This window comes from Scyliorhinus canicula, chromosome 7 (assembly GCF_902713615.1).
Source record: "Scyliorhinus canicula chromosome 7, sScyCan1.1, whole genome shotgun sequence".
Classification (NCBI taxonomy): Eukaryota; Metazoa; Chordata; class Chondrichthyes; order Carcharhiniformes; family Scyliorhinidae; genus Scyliorhinus; species Scyliorhinus canicula.
In genome coordinates, this window is record NC_052152.1 from 82,483,657 (window position 1) to 82,499,525 (window position 15,869).

At 44.7% G+C, this 15,869-nt stretch overlaps 1 protein-coding gene across 10 annotated transcripts in view; it reads right to left on the reverse strand.

Moving 5' to 3' along the window:
- The window catches only part of dmd (dystrophin), a 2,667,466-nt gene extending 2,652,305 nt beyond the window's left edge, over positions 1–15,161 (reverse strand). For 7 of the 10 annotated variants that reach the window (XM_038802261.1, XM_038802266.1, XM_038802268.1 and 4 more), the window contains exon 1: positions 14,910–15,160. In XM_038802261.1, the coding sequence (XP_038658189.1) occupies positions 14,910–14,991 (82 nt within the window). In that variant the 5' untranslated portion in view covers positions 14,992–15,160. Of the gene's footprint in view, positions 1–14,909 lie in introns of all 10 variants that reach the window. The other 3 variants (XM_038802267.1, XM_038802265.1, XM_038802270.1) reach the window with 2 other exon arrangements.
- Positions 15,162–15,869: the final 708 nt, after the last annotated feature.

Genomic DNA, 15,869 nt, shown 5'->3' on the forward strand with positions numbered 1-15,869 from the left:
CGCCGGGTGAGAGAATCGCGGGAGGGCCGGGCGACTCACGACACGCCGTTATTCACGGCGACCGGCGATTCTCCGGCCCGGATGGGCCGAGCGGCCTGCCGTTCCCGACCGGTTCACGACGGTGGCATCCACACCTGGTCGCTGCCGTCGTGAACATGGGCGGCAAATGCTCGTTTGAAGCTTGTGGGGGGCGGAGAGGGGAGTGAGAACCACGGCCGTGCTCGGGAGGGGACTGGCCCGCGATCGGTGCCCACCGGTCGTCGGGTCGGCGTCTCAAATCGATGCACTCTTTCTCCTCCGCCGCCCCGCAAGATCAAGCCACCACGTCTTGCGGGGCAGCGGAGGGGAAGACGGCAACCGCGCATGTGCGGGTTGGAGCCGTCAGCCGTCGTGACGTCAGCCGCGCATACGCGGGTTGGAGCTGACCAACCTGTGCATGCGCGGCTGAGGTCACTTAGGCGCCACCGTCGCGTCATTCTCGGCGCACCGCCTTGACGCAAACGGTGGCCGGGAGTTACGGAGCACCGCTCCTAGCCCCCCCGGGTGGGGGTGAATAAGGTGCAAGGAGCGGCCTCCAAGGCCGTCGTGAAACTCGGCCGAGTTCACGATGGCTTTCCCGATTTATCGAGGGAGCGGAGAATTCCGCCCTAGGTCTATCACTGAATCTTAAACATGGACTGACTATATCTCACACTACATGCCCCCAATTGAATGAATGAGGCATTCATCTTTGGACCTTGCATTCACTGCTCTTATACTCAACAACAATGACTTGTGCCAGGCTTCAGAGTCTGAAGGTATGACAATTCAGTGCAGCCCTGTCATCTCTCACACACCAAAATTAAAATCTAACTTTTGCAAAGTTTTGTGCCAATAAGGCCTCATACAGTTTGTATTAGAAACTTGTGGACAGCATGCCTCTAACTTTCCTTTGTGCATTGTGTCCATCTTGCAAACTTTGCTCCATTTCTTCAAGAGAAATTGAGCCCTGATTACAAGAAGGGAATTTACTCAATTGTCTTGCGTCCCATTTCACACAATCCAGAATCGATGAATTACCATCTGTTGCCGCTATTGTGTGAATGCACCATTTTCAAAGCCGTGCAAAATAGTTTTATTTTAAAAGTAAATTCTATTTTATCAGGTTTCTTCCTGTTGTTCCATGTTTTGTGTTTCCTGGCCATACACTGCCTGTTTTTTAAAAATTCTGATTAACATATTTATTTTTTTCTGGAATGCTTTTATAATTTTCTGTTCCAATTTTGGCTCTGCCTCTACCATCTGCTTCACTGTTCAGCTGATTTGTTTTCCTAATTTTCTCTCTGTCTGTTGCCACTGTTTTCCACTAACCCATCACTTCCAGACACTGGTGCAATGTTTTACTGCACATGCTGCTCTCGCATGCTCGACATTGGCTCAGGTTTCATCGTGCTCATGACAGCAAACCTGTCAGTGTTTTGGAGTTTCCTCACATGTCCAGAATGACACAAAAATCCAGAAGTTGCTGTTAGTGATTCACCGCTTCCCCAGAGTGGGCGTTGTTGTGTCCCAAACTAAAATCTATGGATTGATAACTTGCACATTTTACTTTGTCAGTCTTACTGTAAAACACTTGGAAAAGTTACACTTTATTGAATGAGGTGAAATTGAAACTTTTAAGGCATACTAACTTAAATTACTACGAAACACTCTCACTGGTCCCCAAAAAATGATTTTATATTTGTGGAATGTCAAATTTCTCCATTATGATAAAACACATCATATTTTAAACTAGTGATTTTGTTTTACTGGTTATTCATATAGATTTTTAGCTTCCATCTAAATCCGATCATAATAATTTGCTTTGCTGATGACTGTAACATCCAGCCCTTAACTCATAATTCTACTCCAGCAAGACAAAGCATTGATTAAATTGATCCCTTATGTGGCCGGCTTAAAACTTAGATCGCAGGAGCCAACACCTTCATATTCCCTTTTAATGTCAAGGAATTTTCTAATTACAGTGGACCAGAGGAAATAAAGAACGTAGGACTTAGGAACAGGAGTAGGCCATTAGGCCCTTGAAGGCTGCTCCGCCATTTGATATCATGGTTGATCTGACTTTGGTCTCAACCCCAATTTCCTGTCTGTGGACCCCCCCCCCCCCCACCCCCGCCCAATAACCCTCGAGTCCCTTGTCTATCAAAAACCTGTATACCTTTGCCTTGAATACGTTCAGTGACCCAGCCTCCACTGATTTCCAGGAAGGTGAATTCCACAGATTAAAGTGAAACCTTTCTGAACTGCTCCAAATGCAATTACAGGCCAACTGTGCATAGTACTCCAGGTATGGTCTGACTAATGCCCTGATCAACGACAGTATAACTTCCCTACTTTTATATTCCATTCCATTTCAACAGAAAGATACAGAAAAAATAGAATTTGGCCCTTCAAGCCTGCTCTGCTGTTCATTATAAACATGGTTGATCATCAAATTCAATACTGAGATCCCGACTTTCCCCCATTTCATAGATTATCATAGAATTTACAGTGCAGAAGGAGGCCATTCGGCCCATCGAGTCTGCACCGGGCTCTTGAAAAGAGCACCCTACCCAAGGTCAACACCTCCACCCTACCCCCATAACCCAGTAACCCCACCCAACACTAAGGGCAATTTTGGACACTAAGGGCAATTTATCATGGCCAATCCACCTAACCTGCACATCTTTGGACTATGGGAGGAAACCGGAGCACCCAGAGGAAACCCACGCACACACGGGGAGGATGTGCAGACTCCCCACAGACAGTGACCCAAGCCAGAATCGAACCTGGGACCCTGGAGCTGTGATGCAATTGTGCTATCCACAATGCTACGGTGCTGCCCAATGATCTCTTTAGCTCCATGAGCTATATCTAATGCCCTTTTGAAATTACACAATGTTTTGGCCTCAACTACTTTCTGTGGTAGTGAATTCCACAGATTCACCACTCTCTGGATGAAGAAATTTCAGTCCAAAAAGGTTTACCCCATTTCCTGAAACTATGAACCCTAGTTCTGGACTCCTTTCTGAATCTACCCTGCCTCACAACATCGAGGGCCGAAGGGTCTGTTCTGTACTGTACTGTTCTATGTTCTATGTATGTTCAACCTCTTAGAAGTTTCGATGAGATCCTATCTCACTCTTCTCAGCTCCAGTTAATATAATCCTAATCAATTTAGTCTCTCCTCATATGACAGTCCTGCCATTCCAGGAAAATAGTCTGGTAAACCTTTGCTACACTCTTTCCATAGCAAGAACATCCCTCCTCTGATGAGGACATCAAAACTGCGCACAATATTCCAGGTGTGGCCTCACCAATACCCTAACAAATTACAGTAAAACATTTCTAGTCCTATACTCAAATCCTCTTGTTATGAAAGCCAACATACCATTTGCCTTCTTTACTGCCTACTATACTGCACGCTTACTTTCAGTGACTGATGCACAAAGACACCAAGGCCTTGCGGAGTATCCACCTCTCTCAATTTACACCCATTCAAATAATAATCTGTCTTCCTATTTTTGCTACCGAAGTGGATAACCTCACGTTTCTCCACATTATATTGCACCTTCCTTGCATATGCCTGATCACTCAACCTGCCCAAAATAATGCTGAAACATCTCTGCATCCTCCTTATTCCATTTGTCTTCCTAATCACTTTTTTGATTTGTGTCATCCAAAATTAATAAATAGTTTCATCTGCACAAGAACTGAGGCCTACTGCTGGAAATAAATTGTACTCGGATTTGAAAAACAGAGGCAAAATCAAGTCTTTTGGGTCTGTCCAGAATTCCTGAGGAGCTCAATAATTCAAACCATTGAATGGGTTTTGGGTGGCTAGCGGGTTCTTTGGAAAGGTCAGCATTTCTCATGGCTATCTAATTTTTCTCTAGTTTGGAGATGAGAATGTAAGCACGGTAGCACAGTGGTGAGAACTGTGGCTTTACAGTGCCAGGGTCCCAGGTTCAATTCCCGGCTGGGTCCCTATCTGTGCGGTATCTGCATGCTCTCCCCGTGTGTGCGTGGGTTTCCTCTGGGTGCTCCGGTTTCCTCCCATTAGTCCCGTGCTGTTAGGTAATTTGGACATTCCGAATTCTCCCTCTGTGTACCCAAACAGGTATCAGAATGTGGCGACTAGGGGCTTTTCACAGTAACTTCATTGTAATGTAAGCATATTTGTGACAACAAAGATTATGAAAAAGTCAGGCTTGGCTAACAAATCACTGCCCCTGAACACCCAGTTGGATAGCCTGCTGCCAAACATTATCCCCAAGCTTTGACCCATTAGGGGACAACCAGCAGCTCAGGTGTAATTGTGAAGGAAAACAAAATGCCACGAAATGGATTGCAAGCTCCCCTCCCTTTTATTATGGTGTGATCCAAAACCTTTATCACCTCTCATTGAATGTATGCTGTTTTTGCAGTATACAGCAATCCTGTTTTTGTTCCTAAAATGCACCACCTCACACTTCTCTGCATTAAATTACATCTTAATCTCTTCTGAAAACATTATAACCAACAATATTAAATTTCTAGCCTGTCTAAACATGTGCCACATTTACACTGCCACTAGAGCATTGGACTGCTCTGAAGTTATTAATACTTTTAAATTTTTTCGGTTTTTTTTGATTACTTTGTCCATTCACATACATGCCAGTGTATCTTGAATCCATTTTTTGCAGTCTTTTTCTTCAGCTTGTTCTGATTTAGTTTCTATTTTATTATTTCCCTATTTTTCTCTTGTGCCTTTGTGCTCCCCTTGCACCCTTTTTCAGCTTATGTTTCCCCATCCTGCCATACTCATTTTATATTCTCCCTTTCTCCACAGACTAATTACAATCTCAGAAAAGACATTGGTCTTTCAAATGAAGCTCATATACCATAAAGGCTACTTCTGCATTAGGACGATTCCAAACAACCAGAGAATTAGTACATCTCCCTCTCTACATTTCCCAATTCGAACCTCCCACCCTTCTCTTTTATTCCTCCATCTTACAGCCAACATCAGTGATTTCCTTTGCTACAAATCCCTAGCAGTGACACCACAAAAGATTTGCAGGGTTGCAGAGAAACAGGGGAATAATGGGACTACGTGAGCTGCTCTTGCAGAAAGCTGGCATTGACATCCGGGCTCGATTCCCCGATTTTGAGGTTATGTCCGGAGGAAGTGTCTAATTTTACAATCAAAAAGTCGGCGCCACCCCCGCACTGATGCTCCGCCCAGTGGGGGGGCTAGCAGCGGTGCCGGGTAAAACTCCCGGCATTCTCAACATAAACAGGGAATTGCCTGGTCCAAGTCCGCGCATGCGCACGGCGACGACCTGCCATGCCGTACAACATGGCGCCAGCTGCGCACGAAGCCGGATGGCCAAATAGTGTCCCCCTGGATCCCCCCTTGCCACCCACAAACCACCACTCCCCCCAGCCCTCTCTGAAGCACCCCCTGCTAGCAGCATGGCTCCCCCCCCGATTGTTGTGGCGCTGGACACAGTCCGCAGCCGCCATGCCGGGTTTGCGAAAACTCAGACCACACGCGGTCGTGAACTTGGTCCATCGGGGGTGCAGCATCGGGGGAAGGCCTCAAAGCGACGCGTTGACGCCGTCGCAATGGAGTGTGGCACGCTCCTAGATTATGACGATTTGGAGAGGGCGTAGCATCCGAAAAACAGCACCAACCCCGATTCGGTTGCAAACGGGGATTCTCCGCCCGATCACTGGGTATGATTTCGCCGTCGGGCAACAGAGAATCCTGCCCGATGAGTCAAATGGCCTCCTTCTGTACAATAACCATTCTATGATCCCAAGCTACCAAAGCTGGCCACTTCTCAGTCACAGAGGCCATCAGCAGACCAAAGATGCATCGCCTGCAAAATAGGCAATTCTCTTTTTTCTTTGATCCACCGTGGCTTCAGAATGGTCCAACAGCGCCATATAACAGAGCCTGCGGAAGTGCAGCTAGGGAAACCCAACTAACTTACATTGTAATTAGTCAGAAACACATTTTTCAACTGAGTCAGAATGGAAGCAGTTCCTGGTTCTATTTCATGCTTCATCTCTTGCATCTTGTTTGAATGTATTTTGATTGAAACAAAATACAAGTACAAACAGTTCTGATTCAACAGTACAATCAGATACCCTGGGGCATTCCAGTTGTCCACTCCTGCTTTACTTGCTAAGAGGGATTTCCACACCCCAGGAGCACAGAACTGACTCAACTCAGATTTGGCCAGAGTTACAGAAATATGCTAAGCACTTACTTAAAATCAATGCCAACTCATGAACTCAATATCAATGGCTTACCAGTGACAAGGGGCCTTCCATATTCTTGCACTGATTTAAGAAACATCCATCAAGCTCCATGACAAGCAGTTACTCCATGAATTACATGAGAAAGTAACTGGAAGCAGTTTAGTTGTGTCTTTATTACATCAATCAAATTAATCTGATGATAATCATTCAGGCCCAAATTATGCTTGTACAATATTAATTTGCAGGTCAACACAGTTTTAAATATCGTGCTGCAGAATGCTCATAGAAGAAAGACTATTGTGAAACATCTTTATTTTATCATTATTACTCTATTTCCCAGCTGTTGTTCTGCTGTCATTCAGTACTTACATAGAAAGTCAAAGAATTTAATGATTTGTTTCTTAGTCTAATTAGTTTTGTTATAATTAAAACAAAACTTTTGATTAAATTGTGTGAATTTCCATCTGACAGCAACATGGTCCAATGCAAAGTAATATGGGAAATACCAGAACCACAGCAGCAGACCTCCCTCCTCACTATCTGCATCACTGATATTATACACCATAACACAGATGGCCTTCCCAGTTCAGACTGCTTTTAAAGATTCAAAACACATATTCTGAATGTTAAGTACAATTGCCAAACAGGAGTTCGCATTGACAGTGTTGCCATAGTAACACAATTTAAAAATGTTTATATTACAATGACTCCCACGCGGCGCATGCTACTAAAACGAACTACTTGACTACTTGGTTTTATGTGAAAAGTATTATTGTTCAACCATGTTGTATACAAAGTAATTTTTTTGCACTTAAGTTTGCAGTATTTTATACATCAAATTCCATTAAATAATAACAGATTTTCTCCTGGTCTCTGAGTCAGTAAAATGTAAAGAAGTTTGGAGCCCTCATAACATGTCCCTTTTCATTGAGTCTGAGTTTTAAACTGCTTTTGAAAAGCTACTTTTTAGTTTTTAGGGAACTTTGCTTATTAATTGCACAATTAACTTCAAAAAGTATCATTTGAATTTTTACACCTTAATGTACCAATTATTCATCCAGTGCCAATATGGTAAAGTACTGGGATAATGCTTCCCAGCAGGTGTTTTGCTAACATCTGCAGATTTCTTCCTGCTGCTAAAAGTACTTTGAAAATGCATTTTAAACAAACTATTAAACTGTGAGTTTCCAGATGTGCATTCAATTGCTCTTAGCAATGAGCAGAATTTTTCAATGAAAAACACATGCCTCAGTTGAAATGCTGTAATCAGGACATTTGCATTGCACTGTTCCTAAAATATGGAGCACAGAATGAGAAGGCTCTTAATTAATACACCCATCAGAGGATCTTCCAAAATACCTTGGGTGCTTTTTCCCTCCATTTTACCTCAAACATTGAGCAAAAGTAAGGTCCGTTGCTTTATATTAACATCTATTTTTTCACTAAAATTGCTGAAATGAGGAACATACATCCCATCATATTTAACCATAGGCATGATAATGATAATCACACTGGTCTTGAAATTACACTCTGGAACACAAATATATCTACATTTAAGCATTTAACCTTTAAGTATTTAATCTTGGGAAGACGGTGGCACAATCGTATGTTTTATTGGACTCGAAATCCAAAGGCCCAGGATAATTCTCTGGGGACATAGCTTCAAATCGACAATGGCAGCTGGTGGAATTTAAACTCAATGAATACATCAGGAATATAAAACTAGTCTCAGTAATGGTGACCATGACAACTATTGTTAATTGTTGTAAAAACCCATCTGGTTCATTAATGTCCCTTAGGTAGGGAAGGAAATTGGTTGTCCTTACAAGGTTTCGCCTATATAGGACTCTGGACACATTGCAATATGGTTGACTCTTAACTGCCCCCTGAAATACCTAACAGGCCATTCAGTTAGCAGCGTATGAGTATGTGCTTGAGCATCACCTGGGCATACAAATCACAAATGTAGATGCTCTGAGCCAGCTCCCATTGCTGACATCCTCCCAATCTCCACTAAGAACTGACGAGGTTGTATCAACCTTAGATTTTATGGATACTTTGCCGATCTTAGCTGCATAAACACATGATTGAACACAGAAGGATACAGTGTTGACAACGTTATGTAATGTTGTCTAACACGGGGGCTAGCGAGGGAAACTGACTCAGGAGCTGTGGGCATTTGAAACCGAGCAGCAAGAGCTCAGCGTGGAAGGATAGTATCCTCTCCCGAGGAGCTCCTGTTGTTATCCCAGGGCAGGGTAGACAGACCATACTCCAAGATCTACACAATAGACATTCGGGGGGGGGGGGGGGGGGGGGGGAGATGAAAATGTCAGTCAGGAGCTAAGCATGATGTCCAGGCCTGGATGACGAGATCGAGCGACTGGCCCAGCAATGCACCACATGAAAAATGAAATGAAAATGGCTTATTGTCACGAGTAGGCTTCAAATGAAGTTACTGTGAAAAGCCCCTAGTCGGCACATTACGGCGCCTATTCGGGGAGGCTGTTACGGGAATCGAACCATGCTGCTGGCCTGCTTTCAAAGCCAGTGATTTAGCCCTGTGCTAAACAGCTCCAGTAAACATGGCAGGAGGATCAAAACTCCCACCAGCCGCACTACTGCATCCATGGAATGGCTAGGCTGGCCTTGGGTGCACCTACATGCAGATTTTTTGGACCATTTCAAGGCTCAATGTTCTTTTGATAGTGGACACTCATTCTAAATGGCTCAATGTTCATTGCATGGCATCCACCACTTCAAGGGCCACTGTCGAGAAACTTTGACTCTCATTCAATATCCATGGCATCCCAGAGGAATTAGTAACAGACAATGGTATCCCATTGACTAGCGAGGAATTTGCACGCTTCCTAAAAGCAAACGGGGTGAAGCATGGCCCCATACCACCCTTCCTCAAATAGTCTGGTTAAACGAACAATGCAGACTTTCAAGGGTATGAGGAAACAGGCAACAGATCCGTGTAAACGAGGCTGACGTGCTTTGCGTTCTGCTGTCGGACCACACCGCACATTACAAAGGAAGTTGCAACAGCTGAACTGCTGATGGGCGGGGCTCAGAACCCGCCTGAGCATAAAGTTCCCTGACATTAGCGAGAAAGTTGAACGGAGACAAGACTTTCAAAGGTGGTACCGAAGCGGACAGACATTTCCGACTGGGGGATGCAGTATATATCCAACACTTCGGAGACGGTTCCCATTGGATTCCAGGGAATATGGTGAAACAGACTAGACTGGTATCACACTTGATAAAAACATGGGAATGGATAATGCGGAAGCACCGCGACCACATGGGGAGCAGGGGGTCGCTGTTAGAACAAACCCCACCGGATGAACTGTCTGCACGTCCTGCCGGCACAGCACAAGGGAACCTTGGGGCATACCCCCTTGGGGGCTCTGACACTGAGATGGGTGAAGTGGAGGATTTGGGACCTGACATGGAGACTCAGGCATCCGAGTTCTTGGACAATGGCCATGCCAGAGAACGGTCGCCGATGGGGCCCTCCAGTCAATCGATGTGAAAACGATGTTCCCCAACATGCTATATGTCCCCCAGCACAAAGCCAAAACAGCTGGAGGCGCAACCATGGGCAAAGAAGAGAAGACAACCTCCTTCACCCCCTACAACAGAGGAACTTACGGAGTTTGGGTGGATGTTATAACCCCCATGAGGCCTATGGGGATGACCCAATTGATCTCCCCGTAGGGCTCGTGGAGTGCGAGCTCCCTCGCTGAGGGACAGATACCCAACAGTGGCCTGCTTAACTCCCCAAAATAAAAGGTCGCCCAGGAAGCAGCCGGCATCTTAGATGATCCTGGCTGGGACTTGGCCTGTTGTTTAGTTGCTGTATTTCCTAGCTGTGAGTAGGAAATATATTACTTTGACTCACCTTTTCAGGACTCCTCATTGACTACAATATTAATAAATAAATGTAAGCTTTATGGTTCCATTAAGTCCAGTGAAGTTGTCAGACTGAACTAATTAATACCTTGTGCCAATGAGGATGAAAGCATATTGCCTCAAGAAAAGGACATGTCGGAAACCCTCATGATTCACCATTGACGATTTAACATTGGAGCCAAAAAAGGCTCCCATCTAGCTCTTTTGAAATATTTTCAAATTGGAGATTATGAATATGCCCAATTCAATTGACTCTGGCCATTTTTGTTTTGTTTATATGCCTGAAGGGAAGGAGGTCAGAACAAAAATTGAACAGTTCTGATTTGCATACCAAACCCTGGATTCAAAGGAATTGTAGCTAATGGTGTGATGCTGAGCATCCTTTTAAAACTTACAGGCCCCTCTGGTGAAAATATAAATGGGGAATAGCTGAATTTGAGACAAAGTCATTGCTCCTTGGCAGTTGCACTTCAACTAGATTTTGTGCGAGGAATGCATCTGCTTCACCAGTTTATAGTACCCAGATGTATACTTTGGCATTCAGAGTACCACAGCAGTAGTTAGGTTAATATTAAAGCAAATGAACACTAACTGAGTTCAAAGGCAGGAGGGTGTCTGGAAATCTCACTTTTGTAGTACAAATAAGTATCAAAGCAGTGCATACTGAGCACACAGTCAAAGCTCTTTCACCTGGATTTACAAAACTGCAAAGCTTCCAGTGGCACTCACAAAATCAAAATAACAATTCACATTGAACAGCGAGAACATACTTCAATGATTAATCCTGGTCAAACAGTAGGTAGATATCATAGAATGATAGAATCCCTACAGTTCAGAAGGAGGCCATTTGTCCCATCGGGTCTGCACTGGCCCTCCAAAAAAACACTTTACCAATGTGTACTCCCCTGTCCACCCCGCCCTATCCCCGTAACCTAATCTGCACATTCCTGGACACGAAGGGACAATTTTAGCATGGCGAATGAACTTAATCTGCACATCTTTGGACTGGGAGGAAACCCACGCAGACGCTGGTGAACATACAAATGCCACATAGTCACCCAAAGCAGAAATTGAACCTGGATTTCTGGCGCTGTGGGGCAGCAATGCTAACACTGTGCCACAAGAAGCTGGTCCTCCACCGTCCCCTTCCTAACTGAAATGCTTTTTATAAATTGATATGCTCCTCAGAGCAAATCGCACTGTAACAATCTTCATTAAGTTGAAAAGAAATCCCAAGAGTAGCCAACACTGAAAGGAATGGTGGAACAATATCTATCTCTCCAAGGGTACTTATCTGTGATGCAACAAAAGTGCTTTATTATTACTGTTGTATGTTATGTGCCACCTTAGCTCTACTGGCAGTCATGTTGTTCAAGGACTTTTATTTTATTATGATAGCTTCCATGGCATTGATGGTGAAATTGAAATGCTTTGGCGGAAGCAATAACACAGTTAATATTGGAATAATGTCACATTTAGTATTAATCTGCTGAACGTTTCAAGATGTTCTATTTTTAAAGGTTTCTGAGTTGTGTTGTTTGCCGTCAATTTAATTGTCATACAATGTAGGACAAAAATTAAAAAGAAAATTCAGACAGAAACTGACAAAAACAGTCAGCGCACTGGATTTTGTGTTGCTCTCTCAGGTGATTCATTGTGGTTTCAGTCCTGGTAACACTCTCACCTCTGAATCAGAAGATTGGGGTTTAAATTCCACTCCAGAGAATTGAGCACAAAAGTCTAGCCTGAACACCCATCTCAGTGTTGAGGAAGTGCTGTACAGCTGATTCCAAAACAGACAATAATACACCTAAACTTGTGACAAACATAGCAACTCAGAAATATTTACAGCTAGAGCTTCTTGAAACTTTTTCTACAGTAATATTAGATGTGACATTATTCCAATATTCACTGCGTTATTGCTGATGCCAAAGCATTTCAATTTCACCATCAATGCCATGGAAGCTACAATAATAAAATAAAATCCTTCAACTCGACTGGTAGTCATGTGCGTTAATGTGCCTGTAGCTCAAGATAAATATTCTCCCTCAGATTACAAGAAATCATATTGCTCATAATAATGTCCTCACTGCAGTGCCACTTTCACCAGGGACAGTCCTACTGCTGCACACCACTCTCAATATTTGTCTGATATTGCAGAATTGCCAAAAATCATACACAAATCAAATAAAGTTGCTTGATAGAAATTATATCACTGTTCAAACTCTACTTCCGGGTAAACTATCTTAATTAGATATGTTTCTTCACAAACTTATTTTTGCTGCAAAAATAATCAGTTTGAAGTAGCCTACTCATTCTGAAGAGGTCACTTGTGTTGTCTTAGACCTGACTTATTATAATGCAATCTGCATTTTGCCTTAAATTGGATGTTTTATTCCAGATTACTTTCCTCTCACCTACCCTCTCTCTCACAGGAAGGAACAGTATAAGCCCCACGCATCACCACAGTCGCTGATGGTGCTAATTTGTGACTGATAGTCAGAGGACACGTACTGTGTGAGGAGATTTGGGAGTTGCTAAATTTTCAATTCCTTTAATCACCAAAATAGAACATCTGCCTATTTTGTATTAATGCACCGAGCATGCTAACTTAATCTTTGTACCTCCTCCACATCAGACAAATGCACTAAAGTGACAGGCAACCCTGATACTCCAATTTGGGCCCTGCTACCTAGGCATTAGGAGCAGAAACATTGGAGCTAGAAGGCCACAGAATACGTACTCCCATTTCGTGCAGCAATGGACATATTCCCTTTTTTGTTCGGCAACCTCTTATTTGCGAGAACCTTAATTGAATGCGCAACTAAAATCCTCCCAGTTAGCTAGATCTTCCAAACTTGATGCAAGGTTAAACTTTTCTCCAGTATAGATTTTGCAAACTTTCTTTTAAATGTACGAGTGCAAAATGCTTCTTTGCTGTCTTTTTTAGCTACAGTTAAAAAAAAACGTGTACTCCCTTAAGCTACTGTAACACTGGGCTCGTGAATGAAATGTAAAACCAGTTTTAACTGGTCCAGTCACAGCCTAAAATAGTTTTCACTACTCTGCTAATTCATGAAGAGCAGGTGGCTGTCTCCACTCTGCTATGTCTGGGCATAACTATAAGATTAAAATAAAACATGACCTTTCCGAGCACATAGTTCGGACTGTTGTTTCCTGATATCTTTGCAGTAACTGGCAAACGGCTGTACATGTCCAGGTAATCAGCAAAGGCCAAGTTTGCAACAAAGCCGATGGCTGCAGTTTTCCATCAACACTGCTTAATTCAGCCAGATAGCCATCGGTCTATTCCCCAAAGTGTTCACTACACTCAGAGAGCTTTCCCTTGGAATTGTAACAGCTCATTATACAGCAAATTCAGTTTGCACCATCCTGCACCGCTATTAAATGCTCGAGGTCTGAACTATTTCCATGTATTTTCTTCCGGACTCCCTCAAAGTCAGTCGGCATTAAGTTACTAATAACTAAATTGGATTGGAACATCCGGAGTGCCGGAGCAAGTTGCAGGGAAAAAATATACCAAAAATATGAACAATCGTTCAGTTGGTTCTATTTGTGATGCAGAAATGCACGAGTGAACCTCAAGCGAATTATCGTGTGGTAAAGAGTTTACAGCCGAGTACCGCTGTCAATCAAACAGCGCCGCGCGCATCCAGCAATTGGCGGGCAACACAGCCGGAGGAGCTTCTGGAGTCAGTGGCACTTGCTGCACAGCTTCACTTTCCCCAGGGCGTCCCAATCCCCCACACCCCAACCTTTGAAGTGATCCCCTGCAGGATTGGAAACTGGAAAGAAACAGCAACCTAATAATATTCTGACAGTCTTTGCTCCTATTCTTGTCGACCTCCCACTGCGTTGTTTTGGGGAAATAACCCTTTATTTTACAGAGTTTATTTCCGCGTTCAGTCCGTTCTCACAGCAGCTGCCTGCTGCCGGCTTCAATTCCACGCTGCACTGGTCAGCTTGACCTGCAGCCCATGAACTGGTCACAACATTACCCAGGAGGACGGAAAGAGGATCAGCTGCTGGCGGCCGCCTGTTTGCTCCAAGCTCAGACGATGGGAGGAGCTGTAGCAGCAACAAATGACCATCGGTGCTGCCGAGAATGTCATTGAGCATCAGTCCCTGGGTACCACCGGGAGCAGGCACACACACACACAGCCCACCAAACACACACCTATGCTATTTTATACACACACGCAAAGGAAATGTTTACAAAGCAGAAAAGTGAAGGTGGGGTCAGCTTTTCTCTTCCAAGCACCGTTTCCCGGTGCCCTCTCCCTGCAACCTAATCCCAGTGGGATCTGATTCCAGCTCCGGGCTATTTAAAGCGCCTGCTCTCACTGAGAGCAAGAGGCATCAACCGAACCAACACAACAGCCACCCGGGGAGCAGTTAGTCCGCTCAGTCTACCCCCTCCCGGTCCCTGCCAACCAGCCAGCGGGGTCCCGGTGCCAATTCTGCCTTGCAGCTGCTGAAAGTAATGTGCCAACCACTCTGCCACTCCCTCCAAATGCCCAGCCTCCAGCGCCACAGCGGTACAGTTACTTAACTGAAAAGGAAAAGTTGGAAGTTTTGTTGTTGTTTCTCAGCCGTTCCCCTCCTTGAGCTCCGGTCACGTAAACCGCCCTCCCTCGACAATCCCCCCCCACCCCCCAAAAAAAAGCATAACACAAAACACTCTTGCTCTTTCCACTTACCCGTTCGAGTTTTAATAATCTCGTTAAACTCGTCCCCCGCCGAGTCGTCTCTCGCACTCTCGGGACGGCCAGCTTCTGCCATGGGTGTGTGTGGGAAAGGTGCTGCCGCCGCTTCCCCGAGGCTGCAGGAAGAGGGTGATCTGTGAGAAAGCCAGGGTCCGGGGCTCAGCTCCCGCCCTCCGTGTGTGTCAGCCAGCCCGAGCCAGCGGCTGTGAGCCGGGGCAGTTTCAACACGGGGCACCTTCCTCCCACACGCACATCAGAGCTGTCACAACTTCCAACAGATCCCCTGCAACAGGTGTGCCCCACACACTCTCTCCCTCTCTCAATCACACCCCGTGTATTCCCAAATAGATCCTCTCCATAAAAGAGAGGAGCGGCCCAACCCGAGTGCAGGATGAGCCGAGGAAACCAGACACCTCCATCAATCAGGCGAGGCTACAAGGATTGACACTACCGGCATTTAAAGAGACAGGGACATCTCTTCCCACCGTCCCCTGATCCTGGCGGCCAGTCCCCCCTCCCCCCGATATAAAATGCCCCTCGTGTTATTCGCACCATCAGATTATCTCTTTAAATTGGAGAACTAAATAACACAAACTACAATCTGCTATAAAATCTGCTGTTACCTGCAAACCAAAAATGGGCTTTGCATCAAACTCAGCAGAAAGATTTTTTTTACAAGGCCAGCAAATTAAAAGAACAATTCATTTCAGGTGGTAACGTTTGCTACTTTTTGTAGAATGCCTAGTTGAAGGAAACGTCGATTATAAAATCTTCTTTCTGGTCCAACCCTCAGAGAGGGTGGGATTCTGTGATCCTGAGGCTAAGTGTTGATGCAGTCGGAAACGCTGTCGCGTTTCTCGATGGCGTTAACACGGCCTCAGGATCAGCATTTCTTGCCCCTACAGGGGGCCAGCACGGAACTTGAACAGTTCACGCCGCTCCAGCTGCTGATCC